Source organism: Larimichthys crocea, chromosome IV (assembly GCF_000972845.2).
Source record: "Larimichthys crocea isolate SSNF chromosome IV, L_crocea_2.0, whole genome shotgun sequence".
Taxonomy (NCBI): Eukaryota; Metazoa; Chordata; class Actinopteri; family Sciaenidae; genus Larimichthys; species Larimichthys crocea.
The window spans coordinates 3,189,964-3,205,649 of record NC_040014.1 but is presented as its reverse complement, the minus strand read 5'-3'; the positions used below and the strand labels follow the sequence as shown (position 1 = coordinate 3,205,649).

The 15,686-nt window shown below is 39.2% G+C and overlaps 1 protein-coding gene across 1 annotated transcript in view; it reads right to left on the bottom strand.

Annotated features, from left to right (window-relative positions):
- Positions 1–5,729: 5,729 nt before the first annotated feature.
- si:ch211-127i16.2 (probable flavin-containing monoamine oxidase A) overlaps positions 5,730–15,686 on the bottom strand; it is a 34,793-nt gene continuing 24,836 nt past the window's right edge. Inside the window, exons 10-12 of the mRNA XM_010736749.3 lie at positions 14,938–15,024; positions 13,238–13,338; positions 5,730–6,605 (exon numbers count right to left, since the gene is read on the bottom strand). Of these exons, the coding sequence (XP_010735051.1) occupies positions 6,284–6,605; positions 13,238–13,338; positions 14,938–15,024 (510 nt within the window). The 3' untranslated portion in view covers positions 5,730–6,283. The remainder of the gene's footprint in view (positions 6,606–13,237; positions 13,339–14,937; positions 15,025–15,686) is intronic.

Sequence of the window (15,686 nt, the reverse complement as noted above, 5' to 3'; positions counted from 1 at the left end):
ATCAACTTGTAATTAGGCTTTCTTATCATCTTATTTTATTGATGTAATTTTTTTCTAACTATATATTATATGCATTGAAATGTGAAATAAAATTTTGTGTGAATAGAAGAAGTCATAGATTCTAGAATTTGCATGAAATGCCCTTAGGAGAATCCCTTCCTGGCAACACAGTGTGATTATAATATGCCAACACAAAGGCCAAAGCTCAAAGCATCTGTTTATACAAGTAAAATCCAATAAAACACATTGAGAAAGACAAAGTGAGCAAGAACCAAATGGTAAGATTCTTCTGGTGCCAACGGACAAGAGGTAAAATAACAAGTCTCTGTTCCAAGGGAAAAAAGACCTGACCGAGTATTTACCAAAACAACACTATTCCTGCCAGCTAATGACACCCGCTTGAAATCTGTGAGCTCCCACTAGTACTCCCAAATAGAAAGGTTTACGGATTCTTTCAACAAGTAAAACCTAAAATTGAACTGAAAACTGTACCCACTCACACCCCAGGGAATCATACAGTATTTCAAAATACACAACGATTAGGCTGTGAGCAAGTGGGATGTGAGAAATTAATTAACTGAACATCTCCAAATATCTATACCATGATCCCTACACCAAATTAGCAAAACTATCCACCACACAGGAACTTAAAGTGCCCCTTACCCGGGCATTCCAGAGAACTACACCTGTGTAGAATTTAGTGGCATTTAGTGGTGTAGTTGCTGATTGCGCCCCATTGCCCCACTCTCCCTAGCATGACAGGAGAACCTACAATGTCCGTGAAATGTGGGTAAAACGCAAAAGGCCCCATTTGGAGCCAGTGTTTAGGTTTTCTGTTCTGAGCTACTGTAGAAACATTTCAACATGGCGGACTCTGTGGAAGCAGATGTGTGGCATATGTAGATATAGAATGCTCATCTAAGGTAATAAAAAAAAACGTCATTATTATTTTTTAGACCTCTGTACTCTGTACTAAATTTTTGCTAGATCTTAGTTGAAACACTGTATAATAACACAGTGGTGCCTTCTCTTGGAAAAAAACAGGCTGCACCACAAGTCAATTAGTGTCCACCATTGTAGTCATCATGAAGACAGTAATGCACACCTTTAGTTTTTAGGCTTCGATTAGATTTAAATTTAGACTTCATTGTCCCAGGGGGACAGTACAGTCAGACACACTTCATTTATGTACCTAAAATAATAGAAGGGAGAGGCATTCAAAGGGCCTTTGTCTCTCAAGTATTAATTAATCTGTCAGGCAATTTATGCAACACCTCATATTTAAGACTACTATACAGACATTAAGCATTTTATTATATGACAAGTAAACCATTTTATTCCAAAAGATGCTTTCGTCAGGTGATCCATGCTCGAGAACAGACGGGATAATAGATAGCTTTATTCTTCCTAGAGTCTGTATTTTTGCTTAATGTGAGAATGCCGACCAGTTTCTTTCTAAATCCATTCTGTTCATCTGCTGTTATACTATCTGACTCAGCCCACTGGGAAATGTGTTAAATTGAACACAAGAGAGCACTTTGTATACAGCAGGGGTCAAAGTGATAGCTAGCTTAGAAGGAGTGATTCTTTCATCTTTATTCTCAAATTCAGACATGGGATAAATCCCCTTTTTGTTACTGCCCATGTTGGGAGTGGGCACCCCATTCCCATGCTTCTCCTTTTTCCAACATTGACAAAGCATTGCATTAATTTTGACAGAGTGTCTGTCGCGAGTGATGTCAGCTTATCCTAAGTATTATCTTATATCACCTATTTAAACAAGACACCAATCAAGTTTCATCGAGACCTCAAGGCGGTCTTTTTTAATCTGCAAGCTTTCACTCTTCTCATCATATGCTGCTGCTCTTATACTGTTTACTGCCACCCGCTATGCATGCCACTGTAATGGTTATGTTGATTGATTTCCCCCTACACTACTCCTGCCTGTTTTATTTTTTCCACCATATTTGCTGATTATTGCTTTCCCTTTTTATTCTATCTGTATCAGTATCTCCGTGATCTTTGAGTTTATCACACTCCTAGGTGAGTCACTGCTGTATAAATCTATTAGAGCAATCAAGAGTGTATAATACATGTGGCAGTAAATAGTCCTAAGGTTTTAGTTTAAGGTTTCAGGAAACAAGAAACACTTCTGGGAAATTCATTTTTCAGGTCTTAAATGCAGTCTTTAAGTTTCAGGAGACCAATCACGCCTCGAGACCTCTCAGTAGAGAGGCAGGTGGTGTTCTTACCAACTCAAAGCTGTTGACATGTTACAAAAAGGTTTTTCAGCTTCAGGTCTCAAGGTCTTGGATTATCTACTGTTGAGGGGTCTCTGATGATCATTAGGATGCATGGGCTGAACAATCAAAATGCTTCTAAACACTTCTCAATGAAACTTTGGCACACGTCATCCCCTGTTTATTCCTGACTACTATGGCTTTGTAGTCATTCATTTTCTTGTAGCACGCTTGCTGAATAGTAACATCAATTGAATCCATTGTCATACCCTGCTTACAACATTAGAGTGTGTTATGGAGTGTTTGTATTGAGTCCAAAGCCTGTTACTGATGAGGCTTCTAACTCTGCTGAACAGGGATCAGGGATACTGGCCAGATTAAAGGTGCTAAGGAGGAGTGCTTCCTACTCTTCTGACTGGTTGACAGGGCTGGGGCTGGTTATGGTAGAGGAGCTTTGAAGGCAATATAATTGGCAAAATACATCAGTAGGAATTGGTTATACTGTCTCTATCCTTTTGAATGGTGAATTGTGGAAAATTCTATCACGTGCAATGTCTCAGCAGTGCAGGTGAAAGTGCAGAAGCAGACAGCAAGGTATTTTAATCCATTTAGCTTCCCTCAGTAAGACCAGTATTGTTCTTCATTCTATTCTTAACACTTTCCACATGTATAATCATGTTGCTCATAGGAGAAGCAACATTCGACATAGGGACTTGAGTGTAAATGGAGCTCATTAGTTGATACACTGCCTTTCAGGAGGTGGGTAGCAGAAAAAAACATACATTGCATTATAATATGCAGGCGTTATAATACAGATCTGAAGTAGCCTACTTCAGCTTTAAGGAATGCAGAATAATGACAATAAAGAGTGAAGATAATTCATATATTTTGTTTTTTGTTGATATATAAATATAACTGCAGTATTACCAGTTACTAAATAACATACTTCTTTCTGAAGAGGACTTTAACCTCCAGGAAGAAGGACTCTCTTTTATCTGTAGAGCTGTGAGAGTCCTTCAACTCACCTCAAGGAAAACTAAAGAGCATACATATCCCAATTAAAGTGTCCATCCACTCTATTAGAACATTTTTGATACTATCAGTGGTTGCGGACCAGCCAGCTGTACAGCAGAAATAATTGTCATTACCACTTTTGTTCTCACCTCTGCTTCTCTGGTCTCAACAGGTAGATAGCCCATAGAAGTCTAAAATTTGGCTCAGACCCACCTCATCAGTCAGCGGGTCTCAGAAACAGCCAGAAGGCCAGCCCTCCATCTGTATACCAGAACAGTGGCCTTTGCTTTTTTACTGAACCAGCAGTGCAGGGAGAGGAAAAAGAGAAAAATAGCCAAGCTGCTATAAGGGTGCCCCCATTTGGGGGTGGTTCGTGGTATTTTCACAATGCCACTGGTAAAAAGATACTGTAATGCGTCAACTTCAGTTCTGCAGCCATTGTCTTCAACCCTTTGGGGGGCTGGAAATTGGCAGCAGCATCACTGCTACATTTATCTCCTAAGCATTGACTCCAGTACTTGTTTTTCCTCTTTTTTTGTTGTTTGTTTTATTGCTCTAGACTGTTACACAATCAAACCCACAATGTTACCATCTTGCCAATGACAAAGCCCTGCAGTCTGCACATCAGCTGTCGTTTAACTGTGACAGCATTGCATTCAACTCACATGATGTGGATTGATGTTGACAACAAACCTGGGCACCATACGCAGTATTTTACAGGTTTATAAGGCGTCCTTGACTGTCTTGGCATTACATGGAGAAGAGGGAAAAAAAGGCTAGGGAGTAACACTGTCATTGTCATTTTTTAGTGATCAACCCTTACGTGTTTAAACAGGCTCAATAATTCGCTGAGTATGTACTTGCAATTTCATGAAGAGAGACATCTGCATCTAGGCCAACTAAGACTTGTTAAAAGGCAAAACTTAAACTGCATCAGTTCATCAGAGACAAACTCTTAGAAGTCAATAGCTTCACATGTGTACTTTGTAAAACTGCTAATTCAGATGAGTGTTAATGGCCTAAGACACTATGTAAATGTGCAAAAAGGATGTAATTACTCCAATAGAGAATGAAATCAACGTTGCTGTTTGCAGCAACGCACCTTAATATTTGTGCCTCACTGATTTACTTGATTTACAGATCCATTGGGCAAGCACGAGACAGCCACCAGTTGGTGTGGGTACATGACTGGTGCAATCCAAGAGGGTCAACGAGCAGCTCGGGAAGTGCTGGCTAACTTTGCCCGAATGCCCTGACCCAGGAGGACGAGGAAGCAGTGCAGGAGAGTCAAACTGTCAAGCAAAAACAGCCATCTAAACTCTCCTTCCTGCCTTCAATCAAGACACTGGTCATAGCAGCAGTGGCAATAGGTGCTGCTGTCTTGCTGGCGCAAAACCCAGTGCATTAGAAAACGCCAAAACTTTGTGACAAAATGGTTCTCCAATGACCAGGAATATATGTTTCTGGTAGGGGCTAATCTTTTTGACTTGCGGGCCACATTGGGTTCTAAAATTGCTTTGAATGTTCCACGAAGGCTTGAAAAAAGGTTTCACAATGAGTGGGCATTCCTAAACACAATCTTGTGTATGTATTAACGTCTTTTTAAAACACATTTTAACCTTTGTGTGGTTTAAACACATTTGAATATATTCACACATTTTGTTAAAAAAAAAAAAAAAAATCTTCACTTTCAACTTTACACAATTAAACTTTTCAGCTGATTTTTTAAACATGTTCATTCATCAGACGTTCGCAGGATGAGTAGCCCATAGACTATATACATATCGCTGCATTGGCGGGTTGGTCGTTGGTCGCGATACGTCAACGGGTCCGCCATATTGGATGTGGCAGATCTGCCGGTAAACTAATACAAGGAATGGACTGAACTTCATAAGCGCCTTTCTACAAAGTTCTTTAAGTTAATGTCTCTTATACACCCATTCACACACACACTAATTATCTGGGAAACAAACAGCACCAAAAAACAACGTATGTATTTTTCTAATGCCGAGTGTTTACAGCTACTAATGTGTGTAACACGTTACTGTGATGATAAATATTGAAATATTTATATTTAACATTTAATCTGTGTCTATAATAACCAGATCCTGAAAGTTAGATGTGACATGAGGGTTCTGAATAAAGAGCACTAACGTGTACACACCACACACACACACACACAACACACACACACACACATATATATATATATATTATAGCATTGAAAAAATACATACTTGGTTTGTGCTTACATAAGGAGTAAACATTTTAATCATCACTTTAAAAGTTACATACGTTGTTTGGTGCCTGTTTGTTTCCCAGATATATTAGTGTGTGTGTGAATGGGTGTATAAGAGACATTAACTTAAAGAACTTTGTAGAAAGGCGCTTTATGAAGTTCAGTTCATTTCCTTGTATTAGTTTATGGGCAGATCTGCCCGATCCAATATGGCGGACCCGTTGGACACTAATAGATTCTCCTGACTCTGATTGGTCGACAGGTGACAGGTGTTAATCATCCACACTCTGTGTTGTTTTAGCCTCAGCAGCACCGCTGGCAGCTACCTCCTGCTTCATATTCTTTAATACCGCTTGTTTTAAACATTGCGTCGTCTTAAAACACTAAGTCTTCTTTTTTCTGCCACACTGATGACATATCGCGACCAACGACCAACCCGCTCAATGCAGCCTATATGTATATATGTCTATGGGCTACTCATCCTGCGAACGTCTGATGAATGAACATGTTTAAAAAATCAGCTGAAAAGTTTAATTGTGTAAAGTTGAAAGTGAAGATTTTTTTTTTTTTTTTTAACAAAAATGTGTGAATATATTCAAATGTGTTTAAAAACACACAAAGATGTTAAAATGTGTTTTAAAAAGACGTTAATAACATACACAAAGATTGTGTTTAAGGAATGACACTCATTGTTGAAACCTTTTTTTCAAGCCTTCGTGGAACATTCAAAGCAATTTTAGAACCCAATGTGGCCCGCAAGTCAAAAAGATTAGCCCCTACCAGAAACATATTATTCCTGGTCATTGGAGAACCATTTTGTCACAAAGTTTTTGGCGTTTTCTAATGCATCTGGGTTTTGCGCCAGCAAGACAGCAGCACCTATTGCCACTGCTGCTATGACCAGTGTCTTGATTGAAGGCAGGAAGGAGAGTTTAGATGGCTGTTTTTGCTTGACAGTTTGACTCTCCTGCACTGCTTCCTCGTCCTCCTGGGTCAGGGCATTCGGGCAAAGTTTAGCCAGCACTTCCCGAGCTGCTCGTTGACCCTCTTGGATTGCACCAGTCATGTACCCACACCAACTGGTGGCTGTCTCTGTGCTTGCCCAATGGATCCTGTAAATCAAGTAAATCAGTGAGGCACAAATATTAAGGTGCGTTGCTGCAAACAGCAACGTTGATTTCATTCTCTATTGGAGTAATTACATCCTTTTTTGCACATTTACATAGTGTCTTAGGCCATTAACACTCATCTGAATTAGCAGTTTTACAAAGTACACATGTGAAGCTATTGACTTCTAAGAGTTTGTCTCTGATGAACTGATGCAGTTTAAGTTTTGCCTTTTAACAAGTCTTAGTTGGCCTAGATGCAGGATGTCTCTCTTCACTGAAATTTGCAAGTACATACTCAGCGAATTATTGAGCCTGTTTAAACACGTAAGGGTTGATCACTAAAAAATGACAATGACAGTGTTACTCCCTAGCCTTTTTTTCCCTCTTCTCCATGTAATGCCAAGACAGTCAAGGACGCCTTATAAACCTTGTAAAATACTGCGTATGGTGCCCAGGTTTGTTGTCAACATCAATCCACATCATGTGGAGTTGAATGCAATGCTGTCACAGTTAAACGACAGCTTGAGTGTGCAGACTGCAGGGCTTTGTCATTGGCAAGATGGTAACATTGTGGGTTTGATTGTGTAACAGTCTAGAGCAATAAAACAAACAACAAAAAAAGAGGAAAAACAAGTACTGGAGTCAATGCTTAGGAGATAAAATGTAGCAGTGGATGCTGCTGCCAATTTCCAGCCCCCCAAAGGGTTGAAGACAATGGCTGCAGAACTGAAGTTGACGCATTACAGTATCTTTTACCAGTGGCATTGTGAAAATATACCACTAACCACCCCCAAATGGGGGCACCCTTATAGCAGCTTGGCTAATTTTCTCTTTTTCCTCTCCCTGCACTGCTGGTTCAGTGAAAAAGCAAAGGCCACTGTTCTGGTATACAGATGGAGGGGCTGGCCTTCTGGCTTGTTTCTGAGACCCCGCTGACTGATGAGGTGGGTCTGAGCCAAATTTTAGACTTCTATGGGCTATTCTACCTGTTGAGACCAGAGAAGCAGAGGTGAGAACAAAAGTGGTATATGACAGATTAGTTTCTGCTGTACAGCTGGCTGGTCCGCAACCACTGATAGGTATCAAAAATGTTCTAATAGAGTGGATGGACACTTTAATTGGGATATGTTATGCTCTTTAGTTTTCCTTTGAGGTGAGTTGAAGGACTCTCACAGCCTCTACAGATAAAAGAGAGTCCTTCTTCCTGGAGGTTAAAGTCCTCTTCAGAAAGTAAGTATGTTATTTAGTAACTGTGTAATACTGCAGTTATATTTATATATCAACAAAAAACAAAATATATGAATTATCTTCACTCTTTTATTGTTCATTATTCTGCATTCCTTAAAGCTGAAGTAGGCTAATCTCAGATCTGTATTATAACGCCTGCATATTATAATGCAATGTATGTTTTTTTCTGCTACCCACCTCCTGAAAGGCAGTGTATCAACTAATGAGCTCCATTTACACTCAAGTCCCTATGTCGAATGTTGCTTCTCCTATGAGCAACATGATTATACATGTGGAAAGTGTTAAGAATAGAATGAAGAACAATACTGGTCTTACTGAGGGAAGCTAAATGGATTAAAATACCTTGCTGTCTGCTTCTGCACTTTCACCTGCACTGCTGAGACATTGCACGTGATAGAATTTTCCACTAATTCACCATTCAAAAGGATAGAGTACATGTATAACCAATTCCTACTGATGTATTTTGCCAATTATATTGCCTTCAAAGCTCCTCTACCATACCAGCCCCCAGCCCTGTCAACCAGTCAGAAGAGTAGGGAAGCACTCCTCCTTAGCACCTTTAATCTGGCCAGTATCCCTGATATCCCTGTTCAGCAGAGTTAGAAGCCTCATCAGTAAACAGGCTTTGGACTCAATACACACACTCCATATACACACTCTAATGTTGTAAGCAGGGTATGACAATGGATTTCAATTGATGTTACTATTCAGCAAGCGTGCTAACAAGAAAATGAATGACTACAAAGCCATAGTAGTCAGGAATAAACAGGGGATGAGCGTGTGCCAAAGTTTCATTGAGAAGTGTTTAGAAGCATTTTGATTGTTCAGCCCATGCATCCTACTAAATGATTCCATCAGAGACCCCCAACAGTAGAATATCCAAGACCTTGAGACCTGAAGCTGAAAAACCTTTTTGTAACATGTCAACAAGCTTTGAGTTGGTAATGAACACCACCTGCCTCTCTACTGAGAGGTCTCGAGGCGTGATTGGTCTCCTGAAACTTAAAGACTGCATTTTAAGACCTGAAAAATGAATTTCCCAGAATGTTTCTTGTTTCCTGAAACCTTAAACTAAAACCTTAGGACTATTTACTGCCACATGTAGTTATACACTCTTGATTGCTCTGTAATAGATTTATACAGCAGTGACTCACCTAGGAGTGTGATAAACTCAAAGATCACTGAGATACTGTATACAGATGATAATAAAAAGGGAAAGCAATATATTCAGCAAATATGGTGGTAAAAAATAAAACAGGCAGGAGTAGTGTAGGGGGAAATCAATCAACATAACCATTACAGTGGCATGCATAGCGGGTGGCAGTAAACAGTATAATGAGCAGCAGCATTATGATGAGAAGAGTGAAAGCTTTGCAGATTAAAAAAGACCGCCTTGAGGTCTCGATGAAACTTGATTGGTGTCTTGTTTAAATAGGTGATTATAAGATAATACTTAGGATAAGCTGACATCACTCGCGACTAGAGCACTCTGTCAAAATTAATGCAATGCTTTGTCAATTGTTGGAAAAAGGAGAAGCATGTGAATGTGGTAGCCCACTCTCCAACATGGGCAGTAACAAAAATGGGATTTATCCCATGTCTGAATTTGAGAATAAAGATGAAAGAATCACTCCTTCTAAGCTAGCTATCACTTTGACCCCTGCTGTATACAAAGTGCTCTCTTGTGTTCAATTTAATCACATTTCCCAGTGGGCTGAGTCAGATAGTATAACAGCAGATGAACAGAATGGATTTAGAAAGAAACTGGTCGGCATTCTCACATTAAGCAAAAATACAGACTCTAGGAAGAATAAAGCTATCTATCTATTCCCGTCTGTTCTCGAGCATTGGATCACACTGACGAAAGCATTCTTTGGAATAAAATGGTTTTACTTGTCATATAATAAAATGCTTAATGTCTGTATATGTAGCTTAAATATGAAGTGTTGCATAAATTGCCTGACAGATTTAGTTAATACTTGAGAGACACAAGGCCTCTTTGAATGCCTCTCCCTTCTATTATTTTAGGTACATAAATGAAGTGTGTCTGACTGTATCTGTCCCCCTGGGACAATGAAGTCTAAATTTAAATCTAATCGAAGCCTAAAAAACTAAAGGTGTGCATTACTGTCTTCATGATGACTACAATGGTGGACACTAATTGACTTGTGGTGCAGCCTGTTTTTTGCCAAGAGAAGGCACCACTGTGTTTTATTATACAGTGTTTCAACTAAGATCTAACAGAAATTTAGTACAGAGTACAGAGGTCTAAAAATAATAATGACGTTTTTTTTTGTTACCTTAGACTGAGCATTCTATATCTACATATGCCACACATCTGCTTCCACAGAGTCCGCCATGTTGAAATGTTTCTACAGTAGCTCAGAACAGAAAACCTAAACACTGGCTCCAAATGGGGCCTTTTGCGTTTTACCCACATTTCACGGACATTGTAGGTTCTCCGTCATGCTAGGGAGAGTGGGGCAATGGGGCTGCAATCAGCAACTACACCACTAAATGCCACTAAATTCTACACAGGTGTAGTTCTCTGGAATGTCCACTGGGTAAGGGGATCACTTTAAGTTCCTGTGTGGTGGATAGTTTTGCTAATTTTGGTGTAGGGATCATGGATAGATATTTGGAGATGTTCAGTTAATTAATTTCTCACATCCCACTTGCTCACAGCCTAATCGTTGTGTATTTTGAAATACTGTATGATTCCCTGGGGTGTGAGTGGGGGTACAGTTTTCAATTCATAATTTTAGGTTTTACTTGTTGAAATGAATCCGTAAACCTTTCTATTTGTGAGTACTAGTGGGAGCTCACAGATTTCAAGCTGGTGTCATTAGCTGGCAGGATAGTGTTGTTTTGGTAAATACTCGGTCAGGTCTTTTTTCCCTTGGAACAGAGACTTGTTATTTTACCTTCTTGTCCGTTGGCACCAGAAGAATCTTACCATTTGGTTCTTGCTCACTTTGTCTTTCTCAAATGTGTTTTATTGGATTTTACTTGTATAAACAGATGCTTTGACTTTGGCCTTTGTGTTGGCATATTATAATCACACTGTGTTGCCAGGAAGGGATTCTCCTAAGGGCATTTCATGCAAATTCTAGAATCTATGACTTCTTCTAGTCACACAAAATTTCATTTCACATTTCAATGCATATAATATATAGTTAGAAAAAAATTACATCAATAAAATAAGATGATAAGAAAGCCTAATTACAAGTTGATGACATTGTTGCTTTTCCTTCCTGTGTGTAGCCTATTGTATGTAGCTGTGAGAGCATCTAAACTGTTTTGGTAATTTAGTTTTAGCGCCTTTACAAAAATGTTCTATGTATGTATGTATGTATGTATGTATGTATGTATGTATGTATATGTGAATTACTCAGGATAAAATCTGCCTAATCTTGATTGAATGATTCTCTCTGAAAGATACAGGTAGCATACAGATGGATTTAACAGGATAAAAATAGTTCTCTGACTTCCTGTATGTTTTCTTTGAAAGCTGCTGGAAACTGTCTGGCTTAACTTCAACTTTTTTGCCATAGTCTGCTGTCGTCTGAATTCGTCCTCTTTCCAGGCGAGGCGTATCTCAAACAAGCCTATAGTGTTACTGTTTAATCAGCATCTTAATATGCCACACCTGTCAGGTAGATGGATTATCTTGGTAAAAGAAAACGCTAACTAACACAGATTTTTAACAAATTTGTAAACAAAATTTGAGATAAATAAACCTCTAGTGTGCATAGGGAAACGCTTTGGTCTGTTATTTAAACTCAAACAAAAGTGTTGTTTTCTATTTTTGTTGAGTGTAAATATTGTAACTCTGCTTCTTTGAGCACAAGTGAGACTCCCTAAGGAGTCATTCTGGTATTTCATTATGGGAAGCAGTGTTGTTGCTGTCCTTCCAAAGAAAGAATAGATAAGGACCAACTGGCTAATCCTGAAATGGCTGAATGGACGCAAACTTTACTATTCAGACTCACAGAGATGAACTGCTAAGCCTATGGAGATCTGATGGAGAGATCCACTCGTCATTATACAGTTAGGTGCCACACCTCTTGTTATGGCACCTGATTATCATTCTCTGCACCAATTTAGTAAAATAGTAAACATCTAATATTATTATGCAAAACAAAAACTCAATTTCATTTAAAACTAACAAAAAAGTTTTTTTTAAAGATTTTAAATGTACTCTGAGTATCATGGGTTGAATGAGCTAATCCTTTTCTGTTGGTAGTAATAATCCAAACATTGGGAGGAGCAGCACAAACCAGATTTTTGTTCAACAAACAACTCTTCTCAGCGCCGTGCTTATGCCGCATGCATTTTGGAGCCGATAACTTAGTAAAGCATGAACCCACATGAGGTCAATTTATTCAGAGTTCTTGGCAGCTTCTCTTTCTTCTTACTCATCACTCAGTCTCCTTACTTTTACTCATCCTCTCTCACCACACCTAGAATTGAGTGGGGAGGGCTTCTCTGTAAAAATCTCACATACTACCCACTCAGGCAAAGTGTACACATAGGATAATCACTATAATTACAAAAAAAAAACATACGGTGGTCAGTATTTAGATTCATGCCATTCCCAAATAAAATCTCAAAAGCCACCGGACACTACTGGATCTGTTGTGATGTTTGAAGCATCGGCAGCATTCTAACCAACCAAGCATGAGCCTGACTTCATTACATGTGCTGGATTTGTGTCAAGGTCATAGCATGTTCTTGAGGATCCATTTCCTATATGGGCTCGGAATGTGGACAAGGACTACCGCCCCATGCTGCTGTTTGAGTTACGTTATGTAATGAGCTTCCTCGGCTCCCCATGGACTTAATGTCATTATGGAAATACATTACCTGGATCCCCCACCCCCATCTCTCTCATTCGTTCAGCTTTGTGCATCTCCGAACAGGCCATTTAAAATGGATTATAGGACATTTCCAATGAGAACACCACACCTGTTGACCTCTTGCCATTTCTTTAGAACTGGACTAATATGTATCAGTGAAGACATAATCACTGCCACGACTCATATTAATGATCTGTAGGCACTCTGTGCCCCTGAGTAATACCTGGTTGGAAGGGGGAAGTGCACATTGTGTTTCTGTTGTATAAAAATAGCATGAGCATCCAGCAACCACAGTCAGTATTTCTCATACTGTCAACCGCTGTACAATGACTCTATTTATTGAACTATAAACTCAAAATTTAACTCTTTAAAAGATTTATATAAAAGCATTAGAAACTTGTCATGTCGGTTTACTCCTCTACATTCCTCTACATAACCATTTGTTGGTGAGAACACAGAGGAAAGGTGACTTCTGGGAGAAGGAAAGGTGTAATGCTGTGGTGTATTTGTCAACAGTGGGGTGATTACCTTCCACAGGGGCTCTTCAGGCTAGGGTGGTAATATGTCAGTGCCCCTGGTACCATGACATTAACGGGACAGCCCCCGCTGTAGGGCTCCTTGGCCCAGTCCTGTAAAGAAGAAAAGGTAAATGGTACTTCCCAAATTTATTAGCATATAGCATATTTTCGCGAGGCCAAGTGGCTTTTTAAAGTCTGACATTGTAAACATAACATCTAATGTGAAGATGAACAGCTGAAGTCAGTGGGATATCATATCACATAGTATACTATTATTGTACTGTAGAATTTGTATCATGTGACTTGATTCTAAAAATGTACTTGAAATGAACTACTAAATATTAAATAAGTAGCTGTTGACTCGCCAACATCACCCACTCACTGCCTTTCTTGTGAGATGAAGATGCAGATTAGTGGAAGTAATCACTTCAGCTTGCCATGTGGAAAGAAGTACAGTAATTAAAATGAGGTTCGGAACTTGTGGGTTGGCACGTCAGTATATTTTCTATTTAAATAAAATGTATAGACATAATTACTAAGGCGTACCAAGAAATTCTGATGACCCTTGGGCCATATAAAATCATGCCAAATATGTCTCTCAACACTACAATCAATTTATCAGCTTTTTTTTTCTGTTGTTGTTATTGTATTCCATAATTGCATGTTCTCTTTGTAGTGTCTACAAAGTATAATCGTGATGCCTCCCTTAACGTCCCTGCCTCAAATTTCCTCAAGGCAACTTTCCATCTTGCCATTCATTAGTGAAATGAGGAAAGAGCAGTCAAGGGACTAAAATCAGATGTCTGCATGACTGGTGGTGCTCTATCACATACCATACCATACCAATGTATGCTGTGCATATGTGTAATGCTAAATACCACATTGCTTGTAGTGGATGTTCTTTCCCAGCAGTTGTGCTGGTAGAAGCTAGTGTGTCCATAATTTGAAAGTACTTGGCCCTGCCTTCCTTCAGCAGGTTCCTCATGCCCACCGTACAGGGATTTATTATAATGTATTCAATTTGTCTATATGCTTCAAAATGAAATTAGCCTCTATTTTTGGAAAGTTGCTACAAGCAGCCATGTAGGTTCATTGCTGCCGCTACTGCTGCTGCTGCCTATAAGGGGCACAATGAGAAAAAAAAAAGACAAAGTCACCTTTTTCTATTGTGTCCCCATGGATCCTAAAAAGAAATTACCTTCTAACTCCACACCCACTCAAAAAATATACATTATTACATTTTATTTTTAGTTTTTAGATACTCATTGCACTGCATTAAAAAAATACAGTTTGCAACAGTTTTCCAACTGTTTGTTGGATCTCTCTGGGTATGGATCATGTTAGAGATATCTGTGGTCAACATTTGAAGGACATGGATTGACAGTTTCATTGCTGGAATACAACATTAGAGGTAATTCATAACTCATTGCTAGAACTATGTTGTGCCCACTGTTTGTTTTATTGTTTTCTGTTATACTATTACATTAGTAAGATATACTATTGAGCTTAAGCTAACTAGAAAAAGCTACTTTGGCACTATATCAAAGTTTTTGCCTACAGAGATTCAGACTTTTGCCACACAAAGAATAGCTTTCCCCTCTGGAAATCAGGCTAAATAATTTGACTATGAATTTTGGCACTGCAAAATTCTGCCTCAAACCAAAACATTATTGTTTTATTACATCAGACATCGGCCATTGAATTACTTACTTTCTCCTCATAGTGGATGAAAGACGCAGCCTCTGGGCCAAGGTATTTGACCAGCCTGGAGACCACAGCATCTCTTCTCTCTCCAACCTGCAAACAGAAGGAATGCCTGTGCCAACACTGCACTGTACACTGCACTTGCTCATCACTCAAAACTATTACAGCAGGCTGTTAAAATATGAATGCATATTGTAGAAACACATCCAAGCTGGACATGGAGAGCAGCAGTCAATTTGAATAACTCAAGCATGGTCAGCACATGCTCCTGGTTGTATTAGTTCACACGGTGAGTTATGTACAGAGCAGCTGAGGCCCGGGGACCAAAAGGACAGGTTGCCATAAACTGTGCTGGCAGATGTTGCAAAAGTGTCTAAGATTCTTCATCTTTGTGTCACTTTATCTCTGCTCTCAGCAAACCCTTAATAATTTGGAGCTGGAACTCATAGCCTCTTAATACACTCCTTATAGAAGAACAAAAAGTGAACTGAAGCGTGGTGCCAAATTGCTTTCTTAGGAATTTATCCAAAAAATAAAACACCATTAATTTGCTGCAGGAGCACTAATAAAGCTCTAGTAAAAGTTCAGCCAGGAAGGCTATTCTTTTTCATGTTTATATCTGTCATTCTCTCCTCTCACTCATGCTCACGCTAATTTCCTTCTGCCATCATCTGGAGACTGTCAATCGTGATATCAGCTGGACACGTCTACCCAATAACTTGGCTACACGCCTTCATCGTACACCTATCATCTTG